Source organism: Euwallacea similis, unplaced genomic scaffold, assembly GCF_039881205.1.
Source record: "Euwallacea similis isolate ESF13 unplaced genomic scaffold, ESF131.1 scaffold_50, whole genome shotgun sequence".
Classification (NCBI taxonomy): Eukaryota; Metazoa; Arthropoda; class Insecta; order Coleoptera; family Curculionidae; genus Euwallacea; species Euwallacea similis.
This window is the reverse complement of record NW_027098675.1, coordinates 20,815-40,417: the sequence shown is the minus strand read 5'-3', so window position 1 is coordinate 40,417 and position 19,603 is coordinate 20,815. Positions and strand designations below refer to the sequence as shown.

General features: G+C 34.8%; 1 protein-coding gene, 1 long non-coding RNA gene and 1 other non-coding gene across 4 annotated transcripts; 1 reads left to right on the top strand and 2 right to left on the bottom strand.

The window, feature by feature from the left end:
- Positions 1 to 3,970: 3,970 nt before the first annotated feature.
- On the top strand, positions 3,971 to 5,110 carry LOC136418951 (uncharacterized). Its single transcript, XM_066405158.1, has one exon. The coding sequence runs from the start codon at positions 3,971 to 3,973 to the stop codon at positions 5,108 to 5,110; it is 1,140 nt and encodes a 379-aa protein (XP_066261255.1).
- A 1,600-nt stretch (positions 5,111 to 6,710) lies between these two features.
- LOC136418957 (U6 spliceosomal RNA) lies at positions 6,711 to 6,815 on the bottom strand. The gene has a single exon (XR_010753020.1). It is a non-coding gene; the product is annotated as a U6 spliceosomal RNA (small nuclear RNA).
- Positions 6,816 to 7,840: 1,025 nt separating this feature from the next.
- Positions 7,841 to 11,041, bottom strand: LOC136418956 (uncharacterized). 2 transcript variants are annotated; one of them, XR_010753019.1, is made up of 6 exons: positions 10,904 to 11,041; positions 10,427 to 10,559; positions 8,915 to 8,953; positions 8,568 to 8,854; positions 8,470 to 8,508; positions 7,841 to 8,416 (listed from the first exon to the last, which is right to left on the bottom strand). It is a non-coding gene; the product is annotated as an uncharacterized lncRNA (long non-coding RNA). The 2 variants fall into 2 exon arrangements; XR_010753018.1 differs by having other exon boundaries at positions 7,841 to 8,508.
- Between the last annotated feature and the right edge of the window lie 8,562 nt (positions 11,042 to 19,603).

Sequence of the window (19,603 nt, the reverse complement as noted above, 5' to 3'; positions counted from 1 at the left end):
CAACCCTTGACCTCGCTAATGGGTTTGACCAAAGTCAAATGAATGAGAATTATATTGCTAAGACAGCTTTCAGTACAGATACAGGACACTACGAATTTTTGAGAATGCCGTTTGGACTAAAAAACGCCCCGGCTATATTTCAATGTGTAATGAACAATATATTAGGTCGTGTAGTATGAAATGAGTAGATTCTCGAAATGCCACATTCAACTGCAAATAACTTCACTCTAAATCTATATTTAAAATTGACTTTTTTATGTGGAAAAGGCACATTCTTCCTCTTTCGATCAGAGTTTAAAGTGTTAAAAATTATTGAAAACTTTTATTTTTATAAAAATTTTTGTGCAGCCATGCAAAATAGTGAAATTCGTGTGTTAATGAAATATGAGTTCCACCGTGGAACCACAACAGCTCAAACGGCTCGCAATATTAATGATGTGTTTGGTACTGAAGTCACTTCACAGCAAACAGTATCTCGTTGGTTCATGAAATTTCGTTCTGGCAATTTTGACCTAACAAATGAACCACGTGGACGACCTGAAACTCAAGTGGATAACGATTATCTGAAAGCCGTGGTGGAAGCGAATCCACGTCAAAGTGCAAGCGAATTATCGTTAATATTCAGTGTAACCAAAAAAACAATATTGACTCATTTGGCTGAAATTGGTAAGGTGAAAAAGCTGGACAAGTGGGTACCGCATGAGTTGAGCGACATACAGAAAGAACGACGTCTCGAAGCTTGTTCTTTGTTGTGCCGGTATAATAACGATCCATTTTTGAATCGGATTGTTACTTGTGATGAGAAATGGATCCTATATGACAATACCAGACGTTCATCGCAGTGGTTGGATCAAGATGAACCACCAAAACATTGTGCGAAAAAAAATCTTCATCAAAACAAGCTTATGGTGTCCGTTTGGTGGTCCAACGCAGGTGTCATCCATCACAGCTTCATGAAACCTGGTGAATCGATTACGGCTGATGTCTACTGCCGACAACTGACCGAAATGATGAGGCAACTGACGGTTAAGCAGCCAAGATTAGTCAATCGAAGCGCACCGCTATTGTTGCACGACAACGCTCGGCCACACACCGCACAAGTCACCTTGGCCAAGCTACAGGACTTGGAATTGGAAACTCTTCGTCATCCACCGTATTCACCCGACTTAGCACCCACTGATTACCACTTCTTTCAAAATTTGGATAACTTCTTGGTAGGGAAAACATTAAACTCCGACGAGGCTGTCAAAGCTGCCTTCCAAGAGTTTATCGACTCCCGGCCTGCAGGCTTTTACAGCAGGGGAATCAATGAACTTCCCGTTAAATGGCAGAAGTGTATTGATAATGGTGGTGCATATTTCGATTGACAATAAAAACATTTCATATGAAAAAAAAATGACTAAAGTTTCAATTCAATTTTACTCATTTCATACTACACGACCTAATATTACGTGGCTTACAAAACGAAACATGCTTTGTGTATCTTGATGATATCATTATCTTCAGCACTAGCTTACAAGAACATATAGAAAAATTAAAGCAAGTTTTTACTCGATTACGGGATTCTAAATTAAAAATACAACTAAACAAATCAGAGTTCCTAAGGAAAGAAGTCCAATACTTAGGACACATCGTAAGTGAAGAAATAATAAAACCTAACCCCGACAAAATTAATGCAGTTAAGAATTTCCCTATTCCCCGGACAACAAAAGAAATAAAATCTTTTCTGGGTTTAGTTGGTTACTATAGACGGTTCATTAAAGATTTTGCGAAGATAACGAAACCGATGACCAAGTGCTTAAAAAGGGATGCAAAAATTATACACACACTCGAATTCATAAATGCTTTTGACCATTGTAAGCAATTACTGATAAACTTCTCCATTCTGCAATACTCAGACTTCACTAAACCATTCCTATTAACAACAGGCGCGAGTAATTTTGCAATCGGCGCAGTGTTGTCGCAAGAACCCATACCTAACGATAAACCTATAGCCTACGCCTCGAGAACCCTAAACGACACGGAAACTAAATATTCAACAATAGAAAAAGAACTGTTAGCGATGGTTTGGGCATGCATATATTTAAGACCTTATTTATTCGGACGCAAATTTTACATATACACTGATCATAGACCCCTTGTATAGCTCTTTAATCTAAAAGAACCAAACTCCAAATTAATAAGATGGCGGTTACGATTAGAAGAATTTGATTACCAAATAATTTACAAAAAGGGACGCCAGAATACGAACGCAGATGCATGATCTAGAATAAAATTAAACGTATACGACAACGAATCAGTGGTCAATAATCCCGGCGATACCGATGCGAATATTAAGGAATACTTAGAAAACCAAACAGAAATTTCAGCTCAAGGTAACGACGACGATACGAATGAACCGGGCCCTAGTCAACGAAAAATAAACGTTATATCTGATATCCGACTTCATCCTGTAAATCTTCCCAACACGTGCAATTCTGATGAAACCGCACATAGTCAACAAGCCGATCGCGAGAACCCTGGACTAAGCATTCGTGACGAAATGATAAACAAAAAAATACTACAATTCCTGATAAAGAAATCTCTACACCTGCAGATTAAATGTAACAAAGAACGTTTCGATAAAACCACGATAAGTCACGTAGAGCTACCCAATAACTTGGAAATTATAAAGCAGTTTATCCAAGAATACATGACTAACGAGAAACCTTGTTATGTCTATTTTATCGACAAAGATTTAATACCTTCATTCACAGAGGTATGTTTGAAAAATTTCCAAAACTTAAAAATTAGAATATGTACCAAATTACTTAACAATATTTCCGAAATTGAAGAAAAAACTATGCTCATTAAGCACCAACATGAGAGCAAACAAAATCACCGAGGAATAGAAGAAACTCGCGAGCGAAACTTAAGAGACTTTACTATTGGCCCAATATAAAAGGGGACGTAACACGATACATTAACGATTGTGTTATTTGCCAAACTGCCAAATACAGCCGACTTAAATCATATATTCCACTCGCTAAAACAGAAACACCCAGCAAACCATTTCAAATGATACACATGGACACTTTCATATTCGAAGCCCAAAATTTCCTGACGATATTTGATAAATTCTCTAAATTCGGTCAAGCATACCCTTATGACAGAAATGCAAAATCAGTTTGCGATAAACTCATAAATTTTTTCTCATTTTTTGGATGTTCCGAGGAAATCACGTGCGACAATGGCAAAGAATTAAATAATGAACTATTAAAGGAATTATTAAAGGCCCAAAAGATAAACATACATTTCAGTACCCCTAAACATTACGAATCAAATTCGCCTGTTGAACGTTTCCATTCCACTTTGATCGAACACCTTAGGATTTTGAAACAAAAAGATAACGTAAAACCAATTAATGAGTTAATCTCATACGCCATAATCGCGTATAATAGCACGGTTCACAGCGTTACGAAATTTACACCCCACGAAATTGTCTTAGGTCATACTAATTCCCGAGATCCTCTTGATTTAATCACAACAACGTTTCATTCTGATTACGTTTCGTCGCATAAGAATAAAGTCGACGCCATGTACGAAACGATTGGAGAAAAAACCGATCAAAACAAAGAAAAAATCTTAGCAAGAAGAAATGTTAAAGGCAACGAAGCATTCGACTTTAAATTAAACCAAAAAGTTTACAAAAACTTAAATCTCAGAAATAAAAACCACCCTAGATTTAGCGGTCCATATGTAATTATCGAGAAATTGAATCATAACAAAGTAAAAATCAAAAGTGTCAAAAGTCCATTCAAAATCGAAATTGTTCATGTTAAAGAATTGAAGAAACCCCTTATTACAGATGACCCTTCATACACGAAAAATCCCGATACCATGACTTAAATGACAACCTGGCATACTACCTTACAAATTAGGCAATGCCCAGAAAACAATCAACCACTGGAATTTTATTCAAACGTATGATATGACTAAATTGTTGCAGGAATTTTCGGATATTAACATTAAATATGATTTACTTCATGAGACCATAAATAATTTTACAGACTACAAATCCGAATTTTATAACTCTTTTGTGATAACAAATAACTTGAAACAAAAAATTAATGAACAGATAAACCAAATTTTCCCAACAAAAATGCGTACTAAGCGAGCCTTACTAAACGCATTGGGCACTATAATCAAAACCGTGACAGGAAACTTAGACCAAGAAGACGCAAAACGCATTGACCAAAACATTAACATACTCAAAGAAAACCAGAACAACTTAAAATTAGTCCTCGATAAACAAACAACGCTCTTGACTAACGCAATAAATAATTTTCAAGAAACGATAAAAAATGTATCACACGATCAAATTGTTTTGGATTCAAAAATTAAAGAAATTATAGAAGTCGTAAATGAAGTCAATATTAAACAAGCAAACCTTTTTGAGTTCTTTAGGATTCATAAGATCATCACACAGATTACAACATTTTATCAGAACATCTACGATATACTTTCAGACATAGAAGAGGCAATCACGTTCGCCAAATTAAATACTTTTCATAACAAGATAATTAATTCAGGCATGCTTTTAAACAAATTAAAACTCATTCAAAATCAGGTGCAACAAGGAAAATTACCATTCGAACCAGACACCGACAATTTATTGAATATCGAAAACACTCTAAAAATAAAGAGTTACGTAAAAAATAATGTGATAGTCTTCATAATCGAAATCCCTTTAGTGGAAACCCAAGCTTATAATTTATATCGATTATTTTCGTTACCTGTCAAATATAACAATTCCTATAAAATAATTGTACCAAGTTTTGAGTATCTCATAATAAAAGACAAAACATTTGGATACGTCAATCAGCCTTGCCAATACGTATCTTTCAATGAATATTTATGTTCTCATGTACGCCCCGAAAACTTTAATGATTATGTACCATGCGAAGTTGAATTGCTAAGATATGAAAATAATATTACGAATTGTAACCCAGTGTATTTAGATATAAAAAATTTACAAATCCAAAATGTAGACGAAAGTAAATGGATTGTAATAACAACTCAAAAAATCATAGGAGTAGAGATTTGTAAGGAATCACAAGGTAATGTCTGATTAAACGAAACTTACTTAATAGAATTAGAACCCAAATGTAATTTTATGTTAAGAGATATCATTTTAAGAGATTACGGAAACACGAAAACTGATTTCCAAGATGTACCCTTACAGAATGTTACCCCTAATTATAAATATCAAGTATCTTATAAGGAAATAGAAATGCCCAATCTAAACTATATTAATTCCCGGACAGGTTACGAATTCAAACTTCTTAGAAAAACGCATTTTTTTTGTCTACATCTGTTAACTCGCTTGGTAAGTACTCCCGATACTCCAGATGAAGGAAATTTTGAACAAGAAATTATAACTGAATCAATTTTTGCCAATTCGAACGATTCCCACAATCCGGTCACTCTACGACTTCAAACTTCTTAGAAAAACGCATTTTTTTGTCTACATCTGTTAACTCGCTTGGTAAGTACTCCCAATCCTCCAGATGAAGGAAAATTTGAACAAAAAACTGTAACTGAATCAATTTTTGCTAATTCGGACGATTCCCACAATCCGGTCACTCTACGACTTCAAACTTATGAGATAGAAAATCAAAGAAATCAAAGTACACCTTGAGAGGAATACATAAAGAAACATTTCCGTTCAAGTCCATCATAATGCTTTTTCCTTCTTTTTCCACTGGATACCAACACGCATTTTGAAGCTTAGCGCTTTCATTTAAATTATATGATAAATAACTCTTAAGGGTTGATGTTATGCCAATATCTCGCACTGAGTCAATAGTCACTCAATTTAGAACATATTTCAACTCTTTGAATAAAAACGTAGCGGCATTATTTATCAAGAATATGTTTGCAAGTGGCGTACTTTCCTCTTTCGTAACGTTTAGTTTAAGGCAAAGTTAACTTTTGCAGGGCAAGGGATATTTTCCGGTTTGCTGCAAGGATATTCTAATTTCATCGTTCGGTCCCAATTTAGTAGGATTGAATGGATCAAAAGAGAGCACTTCCCAGCTCAAAATTGAGTCATCAATAAGAACATTTTCTTGGACGTTTATATGTTCCACTTTTTAATGTAAATCCTAGGGAAACAAGAAACTGTTTATTCAAAGATGTTAACCCTCTTATGTATCTTTTCGTACTATCAGGGTTTTGCTGCGAGGTATTAAACCTTCTGACAAAATCTTGGTTTGGTATTCTATTATATAGAATTACCATCGTGAATCCAAGCGTTTAAGATGAAGTCTTAACGTGACGGATTCTTCTCGAAATTTAAACTAATCACCCTCTTGATCAACTAGTTTCACCGTTATTTTATTTACAACATTAACAATTACGAAAAAATAAATTACATTCTGAGGGGTTTCAATTATTTTAAAATTGGGTGGTACACTAGAAAAAAACTAGATGTATTACATGAACTGGCGTACCATTTAGAAAAGACCCTTCATCTATACTGTAATCGATATTTATAGCATTCACCTTAAGAACCTTCTAGCAGGTGAAAAGCTTTTGGCCTATGTTGTTCTATAGGACTCGATTCGTTTTTCCAACAACACGTAACATAAGTGAATACTTACTAAAGAATTTTTAATTAAATTCTTACTGGCATATGGAAGTTTCATTTCTGCTTGAGTCAGATTTTCAACAAGGTTAGATAAACAAAACGTTTCATCCTTGCGCAGGGGTCGTGTTAATCTTTTTCTGTATTGTTCCAATTTTATATAAATATGTACCGCCGAAGCGAATACGAGTAAATCACGTATTTTTTAATTACTTTAGTATTGCATAAAATTATTGAGATTAGTGTAGAAATGCTATTTGGGAAGTAATTTATCTAGGAAATTTTTTTAACAAATTTCAATTCATCCTCATTTTAATATATTCCATAGAAGGTCTACTTTGAAATAGAATGCATTAAAACACTGTAAAATTAAAAACCTGTGAGCCGAATAAACGTACCAGACCCCTTACCATAATAAACGGTTTCAGTGCTTAATAGATAGCTGTACACACAAATGAGATAAACTGGTTTATGGTGCTTTTAGGAATTCTATATAGTAAATACATAAGCGAAGAAAAATTATCTCCTGTAGCAAGGTATCTTACAGTAATTTCTAGTTTTACTGTAACAGGCAAAGCTTGCAAATTTGGCAAAGCATTTTGTCAAATTTGTGGTGTCACCAATTCTAACAGACTTTCAAACATATCTTTTGACATTCTCAGGTGATTTCTGTAAGCTGAGGGGCCTTCGCATGATAATCCCTTAAGCAAAATATTTCATGCTCCTAAATTTTGCATTCAATTTATCCACGGTTTTACCCAAACCCTCCTTTTTCGGTTTTTTTTGTAACAACGCGCGTAATTCTTCATTTATCCTGTGGCATAAAATATTCACACCAAAATTAACAATTTCAGATGTTTCCATAATGAACACTACATCATACAACTGCCACAGTTCTAATAAAAATCTTGCATAAATGGTTGTGTAGTGTAAACAGTAACAATTTTGTTGACAAATTACAGGGACTTGCAATCAAGAACTTGCGCAAACAGAAGCTTGCATCATGTAAACACGGCTTAACTAGCAAACACGCCAGCAAGTGATTGTTTACACATGCAAAATACGGAATATTTTCGTATCGATGTGAGTCGTCACTGGGGTAAGTGAATTTCAAAAGCCTGCAGACTTTTCGGTCCATGCATGCAAAGTTTTAACTTGCGCGCCAGTTACGCAATCTAAATTTACTGGCACGAAAAATAATACTGGCTCCACTATTAAATGCATAGTATATACCCTCCATTAAACAATTATTGTAATTAGATGTTTAGAGCTTTTTTTAACAAAAATAATATTTTATCTTAAATAATAACACCACAAACTATCTAAAAATGTTCAAAAGTTGTAAAAAAAAAATTGGTCCCAAATGGATTAAAGAATGAAATTCAAAGCAAATAAGCCATAAATTTGAAAAGCGATCCTTGGCGAATAACCCCAAAATAAAACATTGATTTTTCAATGTGCGTGCAACACCTTAATCGGAAATGGGGGCAACCTTTAGTTCGGAGGCACTAATTAATTCACTTTTATGTTTTTCAATTTTTAAACTATCTATTGGCAACGGATAACTCTCCCAAAGAAAGCCCAATACCCGCCATTTTCCGGCTGTAGAAGTAGTCCGGGATAGAAGTACTTTCCCCAATGGGAAAACTGGGATGTGTAGACCGGCACACCCTAGTGTACAGTCTTGGGGCCTCTTCTTAAAAACTTTTGATACTAAAGCCTCATACTTGAAGTTTGTTCTGGTGTTACTCCCCAAAATGCCTGTATCATTTTTCTCTTCGGCGGATTCTAGAGTCAAAATGTTTAACTTTATTTGCGACAAGAAAACTTTCTAGTTTTACGTGCTTATTCCTTTGAAATATTTTCCAATTTGTGGCTTTCTAAAAAATAACAATGATAATTAAATTAATTCAAAACAATCAAAATCGCATTAACTTACAGGGTCGGTTTCCAAAGTTTGCATTTTGGCCTCATATTGCTCTTTCAACAACTGATAGTCTTTTTGAAGGATGTTGAGTTGATTTTCTAAGTGTTTTCTGAGTCAATTCTGAGTCTTTTTTTGGAGTTCCAATTCTTTTTTAAGGCTGATGAGTTGTGACGCGTGTTTGAATTTAAAGATCTTCCAGCCTTTTTTAGCAGTTGATTTGGATATTTTAAATTTGCAAGGGTTAAGTGAAAGTCGTCAACTAGTATTGGATCCATACTTATACTTTCTGAAGCACCTTCCTGAAAATACATGACATTATTTGTATATAGTTACAATTCATGAAGGATTAAATGATTTACCATTATCGCAGAAGTATCTTCGGTGACTGAATTGCTAATCTGCAAAAAACATTGGGTGTAATATTGGTTGCATATCAGTCAAACCAATAAGCTTCAATAATTATGGAATTCATAGATTTTACACCTAAAAATGATTTTGTATCTATCGGTTTTTATATTCTAAAAATGTATCTCTTCTCTTTTTGAATGACCCGCCTAGAAAATTTAGATGTGCGAAATAATTTTTATTATAACATATTGTAATGGATCTTGGAACTGCAAACTCAAAAACAACTTACAAAGTAATTTATTTCACTGTTAAATAATACACCTCAATCAGGTTTAAAAAAACGATGAGCTCAGTTAATGTAAAATACAATAGGCTACACATACTTATGGACTTGCACTCATAAATCATCCTGTACCATTTCGTAGGAATCTAATGACTATATTTCAACATGAGTTAAAATGTCTGGTTGGCTTTGAACTGTCCAAAATTATGTGTTTCAAATGGGTCAACCGTCAGAGATCTGTTTTGTTCTAAGTGCCTTTTGTTTCGAACAGCCCATATATTGCAATTGAACAGGCTCGTGTTGACCTATATTGGCACATGGTCTTTTCCTCTTAAGTTAGGTAGTGGAAGACTCTTCGAAGGATTCCACTAAGCAACCACCCTTCCAATAATGATTACGATTTCTTCCTCTCTCACGAAACGATGAACAAACTCTATCCCCCATAAATTCCGGGGTTTTGTATTTTAGAGAAGTAATAAAAGTGTTGTAATTTTCCTTCGTGTAATTATTTCACACCGACATACTACAATGCACTTAGATATGTAAACGTTTCCCCATCCTATGGTGAATAATTTTCCTTCGCCAAATTGTGCGGAATTTACTACTTTTGTTGGAAGTTCTTAGAAACTTTACTCATTCCAGCAACTATTTCCATATTTGTGGAATGGCTCTTCAAAGGTAAACTTCGAAACGACTGTAGGTATAATTATTAAATTATCCATTTAAGTTCCTTCGAGATTACATTTACCAGCCCTTCGTTACAAATATTTGGTACCTTGCAAATTGGAAATTACAGGAACAAATTTAGAATGTTTAATAATTCGTATTATAAAACCTTAATTCCCTTTCATAAGTGTTATTGCCACAATAATAGAAGTTATTATAATACGGGGTGTTTCAGAACTTACAACCACTTATCGGACAGACTTCAACCCTGCACTACACTATTACCTAAGAAGCCCATTTATCAAATAAACTTCTAATAAAAATCCCGTAGGTAACCAAACACGACGTACTAAATGTTAAATGTTTATTTTCTGTATGCTAGGGCAATTGTTTCTCCTAACGTGAACCATTTTGTAATGGCAATTCCATTAATTTTAAATAAATTATTCTTTCCCCTTCATATATTTTTTTCAAATGCACCAGTTATCCATAATCCATAAGTGAATGATCCCTTGACTTGGAATCTAGCATGGTACAAACTATTTCCTACCAAATAATAAAAAAAATTACATACCCTTCTGTATAACCCTGAGGAGTCCTTTCATTGATGGGCAACCTGGACTTTCCAATAAGATATGTGATAAAATCCTTTTCTCTTCTTTCCACCTTGAAACTACGACTTTCCTTCGTTCTGCTGTGGTTCTCATCTTAAAAAGATGGGCAACTATACTACCTATCTCTCCACCGAGAATATTCGCTATCTTTGATAATACACAAGGATTGTGAGATCTCACCGATCAATGTTGAAACTCAAACCCCACAAGTTCAAATTGCTGGTCTTGAGTTAATTGAGCTTCGACAACTGATTTGATGTAGTAGTTTATAAAAACTGTGCTTTGCGATCAAAGATACAAAAGATAAGTTTTCTTTGCATTAGAAGAAACAGACATTTGTTACAAATTGTTTGCATCCTCTATCTGTATTAGAATGAGTATTGGATGTGGAAAATTATTGGGAAAATTTTTGGCAACCGGTTTCTTTTCTATCATACCTCCTAGTCCCTAGATCTTCTATCAGTGGTCTGACATCCCTTCCTTCTTACTTTTCGATTTTTTAAAGACATAATATTTTTTTATGTAACACTTAAAATTTTAACTTTTATACCCAAACAATAAAAACAAATAAATTAAAAAATCTTGATGTATGTCACTATTGTCGTAATGCACAACAAGCCCGTTTCTGCAAAATGGCGCCACAAGTACACAAGAAAGAAATCTACAAAAACTTAGGAGAAATCGGTAAACCTGTTTGAGAAAGAAATCTGGAGTCTCTAAAAAGAAGAAATCTGTAATCTATACAAGAAAGAAATCTACAATGGCTAAATAGAAACTTGTAAACACTTCCGAGAAAATACAACCCTGGTTTACAGATGGTACCACGTGACGCAACAGAAAATCAATAATTGAAGTAGAGAGAAGATTGCGTTTATTTTGAAGATGTTTTTTGTGAATTAATATTGAATTTTTAACAGGAATTTCTTTTTGAAATAGAAAATGTATTTACTTAGTATAAATATGTTATATGATTTAATGAAATAACGAAAACATCTGTACAATTGAAGAGTGTAACTTCTATTTAGTCTAAATGCCAATTTTATTAATTTTGTTTATTTTTTGCATTAAAATCTATCGTTTTTGACATCCAGCAATTGAACCTAATTTTTCTGTTAAAGTTTTTTTGGCACATAGACTAATGAGAAGTTACGCTCTTCCATTGTAAGGATACTTCCTTTATTTCATTAAATCATATAACTTATTTATACTAAGTACATAAATATCTTTCCTATTTCCAAAAAAAATTCCTGTTAAAAAATCGATACTAATTCCTGAAAAACATCTTCGAAACAAATGCAATATTCTACTCTGCTTCCATTTTACCTTAAAACAGAGAAGCGCACAGTGGGTCTTATGCTTTTACTGCTCGTATACGGGGTGTTCCTTAACGATGTGCGGATATTTTGAGGTGGGATTCTATCTGACAAAAAATAATGATCATTTGTTATATAAACTATGTTCCAAAAATGCTCCGTTACGAGAATACAGGCTTGTAAAGTTTCGGAAAAAAACACATATTTTTATTGCAATTAATGCCTCTTTATAAACCGTCTTTACTTACCAAATTTGATTGAAATATCTCAAGCGGTTTTCGAAATATTCATTAATTTCCATTTTTTTTCTAAAACTTCGCAACCCTGTATTTTCGTAAGGGAGCGTTTTTGGAACATAACATTTTCGAAAAGGTTCGAGTTGTGATGTCAATCTTCGACGACGTTCAAAAATGATCTTGGGCATTGTCTAGAAGAGCCTAATGTGTTCTTCTTTTTACTTTTTTTGATATTATTAGTTAATATTAAATATATTTTTACATCGTTAGTGAACAAAAACTAATACCAAACCTATACCAAACTCCTGTTTCCTAATTGTTTATTTTCATTATTACTATGCACAAAAGAAGATGGTAAGTGTCTGAATATTTTAGGGAGTCACTGTTGTATGTATACTTATGTTAAATATAAAATCGCCATTAATTTTAATATTTTCTCTAGATGTTTTAAAGACTTAACAACTTGGAGGCCTGAATAATATAGGTAATCTAATAAATTAATTTTTTTTTTCAACAATCGCCATCAGTAACGTGACGAGATCCTATAGTGAATAATTTTCCTTCACCAAATTGTCCGCAATTTACAACTTTTATTGGAAGAACGTTTTTCTTGATTCAAGCAACTATTTCCATAGAACCTTAAACTGTGGAACGACTTACGAAGTAATTTGTTTCACTGTTAAATATTCACTGCCCTCAAACGGACTTAAACAAATGAAGAGCTCTCGTCAATCCGACAATTTGACCAAGAGAATTCAAGAATATTCTGAAGATTTTAAATACAAAAACTGAGGGATAACATCCATGGGGGTACTACAATTAGAGGCTATTATTGGTTACTTCATTGACCATCTCTTTAAAGGGCCACATTTGATTGACCGGCGAAATTAATTTCCCATAGGCATGTTACAGTCCTACCAATTTGAGCCACACTTTCTCACAAGGTGGTAAATAGAGAGTTCTTACAAGGAGAGATGCCCAAGTTTTGTCACATGGAGCCACATGTTTTCGAGAATAATAGATACAGAAATGGGGCCATGCCCCCTCTAAGGCTAAAAACCGATTATGTACTTGGGCTTAGCATGTTGGTAAATTACACTTCTAAATAATGTGAGAACACACTTCTACCTCTGAATGAGTGAATATAATACAGGATGTTTGGTTGATGTGGGACTTAATTTTAAGGGGTGATAATAGAGTATATTTGTAACTTTTTTGATTAATAATTCATTATCCGAAAATTTGTAGTCTTCGAGTTATTCACAATTCAGTGATATTTTGATGAGACCAGGCATAGCCGTACAAACGTAGATTTTTTGAGAGTTTTCTCCCAATCTTTGAAATAAAGTTATTTGTATTCGTTTGTCAAGACCCTAACGCAAAATTAGCACCAACAGTTTTGAAAATACTTGTAGAAATAAAAATTCTACAGCAGTTCAAACTTTTAAAACCGCTAATAGTGCTAAACGACTTTCGACTTTGATTGCAAATTTAGGAAAACTTTTCCCCCATAACTGCAAAGTAAACTAGCGAAAAAACTTCTTTATTTAGTCCTTTATAATTTGAGATACAATATTTTTACAATAAACTGTTTTATGGAAAAACAATATGGAAAACATGGATTTTTTTACGTAGATTTAGTTGCTTTGCTGACGTCATGATTTGGATTGTATGAATTGCGCTTTTATGACTTTTGTCAAAATAAATTATAATTTTTATTTTGCAACATATTTTTTTCACTCAAATTTCAAGCAATGTCGTTTACTAATGTTGAATATGAAAATATTGTTGTTGCGTATGTGTTAGGGCTTGTGTAGAAGATAGAATATCCGATAATTGATTTAATCTAATAGTTCGATAAGTTGTATTCTTCATAAGTTTAGTATTAAATCTGGGACTAGTTGTAAGGAACCCGTGTGCTACGCCTATGAACATTACTCGTTTTTCTTGCCACTTTGCCCGTATGACCAGATGTTGGTACGCATTTCGTTTGAACTTAGACTAATTATGTAACAAAACTTCTCGCCGACCTTTTGTGCGTACTAAAATTTAGACACGTTCTCGATTCTGGTCTTAACCGCCCTCAAATAAAACCCAATTATATTGTTAAAGTTAGGCAGGTTACAAGGAAGAAGTGCCGATGATGACCTCCTGGTTTCTGGTACGCCTATGTACGCTTACCATTAACTTTAGTATTTAAGATTTTGCAAGAAGAAAAATCCGCCTCTTCTTGTGCATCTTCGTCGACTCTTAACTCCATACTTTGCACATTACTCGTACGCGATTACTTTACTCACGGTTCCTATACACGATTAATTAGTATACTAGTTTACTTGTCACGAAAAGTTGTTACTCCTTTGCTAAATTACTCGAAATTGTTGGTGAACAATAAACCTTAGTTACCGTTAAAAAGGGTTTTTGTTTTCTTCATTTGCACGAACACGGTTTCTCTGAGACTGCGAACTCAGGGTGGTCCTTCGCAAGCATTCAGTCCATTGCTAACTAAACGTATCAAGAATTAGGCCACGTCTAATCAACATCTTGGTACCACGAATCACGAAGAAACATTGGTCAATAGTAATTGTCCAAGGCCTGAATGTCTGAATACGACGGAATCATTGTTTCTACTATAATTTCCAATATCAATACTTGCGAACAAATCATCTGAATCTGCACATGCCATAAGATTTATCGAAAAATATTCTTTATAGTTGAAGTATCCAGGATCAGATCCGGATTTTGTAGGTTTCTTAATGCGGATGTATTTACCATCTATTGCACCAATTCACTTTTCAGAACTTTTCAACCAGTCAGTGAAAGACTTGCCATATAATGTAACAGCCTTCGTCAATAATTTGGCCTATTGTTATTTCACCCCTCATAAAAACGTACGACCTGAATCAAAATGATGAACGAGTGGCCAAAAACCTATGGCAAAAGAAATAATAGCTATTGATTCATAAAACTATTGTGACATCAGTTCTTTTGAAAATTGCTTTCGAAATTTATAGGTGATTTTTGCAAGGACAAATAGAAAGGAATACGTTCATCATACGTTCGCAGCCTTAGTGGTAAAGGTAAAAGTGGATCTAGTGCCGGATCAAAAAAACTGTATTACTTGGCACAATACTTGAAATTTCTCAATGCGTTCAGAAAAAACTACTCTCAGGAGAGAAATCTGGATATATGAAAAAGCTGATAATGGATTTTCGTCACTTCCAACGTGAACGACAGAAGACTAAGTTAGTAAAGAAGAAGTAGGGCTGTTGAACTGACAGACGTAACAGTATATCAGGGTACCTGTATGACTTTCACAGACGAAAATGGAAAAGGATTTTTTTTCTCTAAAGGACACCGATATAACGACGTACGATGGACAGGAGACCGTAACATTACAATTTGCAAATCTAGTAGAAAAACGGAACTTTGTGGTAGTATTGGAAACATTTTTACAGTTTAAATGAGAAAATACATATATATGTGTGTAAGTATATGGTATTTATGTTTTGTTCACTTTGTAGCAATAATTCCAATAGTCCGGCCGATTTCGGAAGGTCAAAATTATCATAATTAACTTTTTGTACCTAAATAAAAACATGAACTAAAATCAATTGTTGTTAATCTGTTTGTTTAGTCTGTGTTTGAGGCATAAATATTCAAAATTAAAAACAGGGCAAAATTGCATATACTAGGTATACAAGTATGAAATTCGGATTTGAAAAATCGATAGCGTATCAGTACAACAAATAGAATAAAGATTGTTTTTTCATTATTTTCTTTTTTAGCCATCAACAAGTGGCAACCACCCCTATATGATAAATTGAAAAAGTATTTGCATATTAGTGTTGTACTGCGTTCAGTATGTCAAACTTTGTGCCAAATAAAGAGGATTCGCGGACAGCATTAATTTTTTGTTTTCATTTGAAGAAAACTGCTGCTGAAGCATACCGAGTACTTCGAGGAGCTTATGGGGAACATGCTCTGTGAGATTATGGGGTATAGAAATAAAAGAATCTAAGACAGATCGTTTCTGTTAGAACTCTAATTTCTTTATTACAGTCAGAAGGCACGTGTTAACGGTCAAAAGATCTGTAACGAACTAACTCCTAAAGACTCACACTTTTACCACCCATCAGTATTAAAAGGGTCAAACACTGCAACCATTCTCTTGATTTATTGTCCTGGTCATCTGGTCTTTACATGGGTGAAAATACTAACTTCAAGAAACAAAAGACCCAAAAACCCATACTTTCTTCTTTCTTCTGTTTTAAGAAAAGGAGTCATAAATTGAACAAACTTTACTCTTACAGACAATAAATTTGAGAACATAAAGACTATTGAATTTTGGACGTGAACACTTGTATCAGAAATCCAACATGCTCTATCGCAAGATACGTGTGAACGATGGTTTCGGCGTTTCAGAAGTGGCGATTTTAATGTTGCAGACCAGGAACGCGGAAATCCGCCAAAAAAGTACAAAGATGCAGAATTGCAGGCAGTGTTGAACGAAGACGATGCACAAACACAAAAACAACTTGCAGAGCAATTACGCGTTAGTGAACAAGTTGTTCCCATTCATCTACGAGAGATGGGAACGATTCAGAAGGTCGGTAAGTGAGTTGAACGAGAAGCAAATGGAGAGGCGCAAAAACACATGTGAAATTTTCCTCGAAAGATACAAAAGAAGTCGTTTTTGCATCGTATCGTCACTGGTGACGAAAAGTGGATTTACTTTGAAAATCCCAAGCACAAGAAGTCATGGGTAGATCCACGTACACCGTCCCCATTAACCGCAAGACCAAATCGCTTTAGCTGGAAAATGATGCTTTGTGTGGTAGGAGGGGATATTATGAGATATTAAAAACTGGTGAAACGGTTAATACCAAACGCTATCGACAACAATTGCTCGATTTGAACCGTTCGCTGCTCCAAAACCACCAGAATATCACAAAAGGCAACATAAAATTATTTTTCTTCAAGACAATGCTCCTTCACATACGGCAAAACCGATTCGCGACACGCTGAAAGCACTCAACTGGGAGGTTTTAGCCCATGCGGCTTACTCTCCAGACTTGGCTCCTTCCGATTATCACTTGTTTGCATCTATGGGTCACGTACTTGCGGAACAGCGCTTTGGTTCATACGACGATGTGAAAAAATGGCTAGATGAATGGTTCATGGTAAAAAAGGAAGCTTTTTTACTGGCGTGGTATTCACAAATTGCCCGACAGATGGGAAAAATGTAACACTAGCGACAGAGCGTACTTTGACTAATGTACCTTTTATCGTTCTTCCAAAGGCCGTGTATGGTTAAGGGGTCAATTCGGCCCCCACGGGCGATCGATCTGAAATTTTTACCAATTGTCCCTACCACTCAAAGGACTTACCACATAAAATTTCAACTTCCTAAGTCTCACCATTCAAGGGTAGGACGGGGTTGAGGGTAAAAACTTTAAAACGCCATATCTCGAGAACTATTCATCGTACAGCGTGGGGCAAAATGGTGCGTCCTTCAGTAGCCACCTTCTTATTTTCATATACTTGTAGATTTATCGGTTGATGTCAAAGGGCTGAAATCTCAAAAAAAAACTTAGGTGATTTTAGAGGAGTTCGCACTTTGGTACATTAACCATTTTTGCACACTGTGTAGAGCTATTGCTGTGATTGCGCGAATGGAAAGCGTACTGTCGGTTGTTGTTCTCATGTGGCTGCAATTATTTATTATTTATCACATGCTCGTTACTTAGCCCGAATTATCAACCCGGCCGAGATTTTAACCAACATGTTTAAGAACACTGGTTTCGTAGGTGTCCAAGAAGACAGTGATACGGATGAAGACGCTGACGTCACCACCCTACCTGATTAATAACCAGTCTTCTCAAAAACACTGAATTTCTTCCCTTCTTTCTGGGTACATAATTATACTTACTTGCCCATCACTTTAGAGGGCAGCTCTAGGGGCTCTATGCCGTATATATTGTATAACGAAGTCATTTGGTGTTGATGCTGTTTTCTGCCGCGTTAGTTATATGAATTATATGGATTTAGACTTATAAGTTATTGATATTTATATATCTATATTTTCAATCGTTGTATCCCAAATACTGATTTTGATACAAATCTGATTCAACGTGGGTAGATACTTCGAGAGGCCCTCTACACAGTGTGCAAAAATGGTTAGTGTACCAAAGTGCGAACTCCTCTAAAATCACCTAAGTTTTTTTTTGAGATTTCAGCCCTTTGGCATCAAGCGATAAATCTATAAGTATACGAAAATAAGAAGGAGGTTACTGAAGGACGCACCATTTTGCCCCACGCTGTACGATGAATAGTTTCCGAGATATGGCGTTTTAAAGTTTTCACCCTCAACCCCGTCCTACCCTTAAATGGTGAGACTTAGGAAGTTGAAATTTTATGTGGTAAGTCCTTTGAGTGGTAGGGACAATTGGTAAAAATTTCAGATCGATCGCCCGTGGGGGCCGAATTGACCCCTTAACCATACACGGCCTTTAATATGTCTTTTTCGAACAAAAAATCCGCATTTCGTATTTGTACATCTGGTAATCCTAATTCATTAACAGATACAAATAGTTTTTTACATCAATTTTACAGACAAGGTGTTTTACCCAGTCAAAAAAATCTATCATTTTTCTTTTAAAATCGTTATCTACATAAGTTTGTATAGTAACAAAGCAAAATGTTTAAAAAAACAGTGTTATGAAGAGGCCTTTCTAGCAGTCAACTTTTTGAATAAATTTAGACTCGGTTTTGGACTCAGAAATTTAAACATTAATTTGTTTTGACATTTTTCGCTTGTTTCAACTAAAACTTGCTAATGTCGTAGATTACCTAAGGCTGTAGTGGCTAGGAACTTCAGCTAGGGCCTAATGATACTATTCCTAGATTACTTATACGACTTGGAAACGCTTGGGAAAGTTATGAATTACTACAGAAATTTTGTGCCAATCTGGTCTTCCAGCGGCTGAAGTTGTGTGGAATTCACCTCGAACCAACAGAGGCTACAGTCTCTAGCAAGCAGGAGTACCTTACCCACTAAAACCTCGGGTATAGATTCCTCCTTGACCGACTTGGAACCGTCCTGAACTAATGAAGAACTAGATTCTCTTTAAATTGAATTATTAGAAGATGATGGTGAATATGGTTACGTTTTTGAAGTAGATATCAAATATCCTAAAAGTTTCCGTGAAACACGAAATGAGTTACCCTTTTTAACTGAAAATATTTGTCTACCTGATTCTAAGCATAAAAAGTGAATCTGTTATTTGAATCATGGAGAAAAATATGTCATTCATTATCGAAATCTTAAACAGGCTCTGGAGAATAGCCCCCAGCTGTAGAGTAATTAGTGTTAAGAGTGTAATAGATTCTACGTCATCATTTAACTGCATTTAACTTCCTCAACATGGATTCTGAACGCGATTACGACTCCTATTCGACATACATACAGGGTTATTCACGCTATACGGCGCGGAATATTATGGCTAAAATACGAGGCTTTCAAAAGGTTTCACTTTTGGGCTATACGGGGATCTATTATGGCTATTTTAAAAAATTATTTTCATATTAT

Excerpts from the sequence above, each read along its gene's own strand:
- LOC136418951 (XM_066405158.1), top strand. The coding sequence starts at position 3,971 with ATGACTAAATTGTTGCAGGAATTTTCGGATATTAACATTAAATATGAT.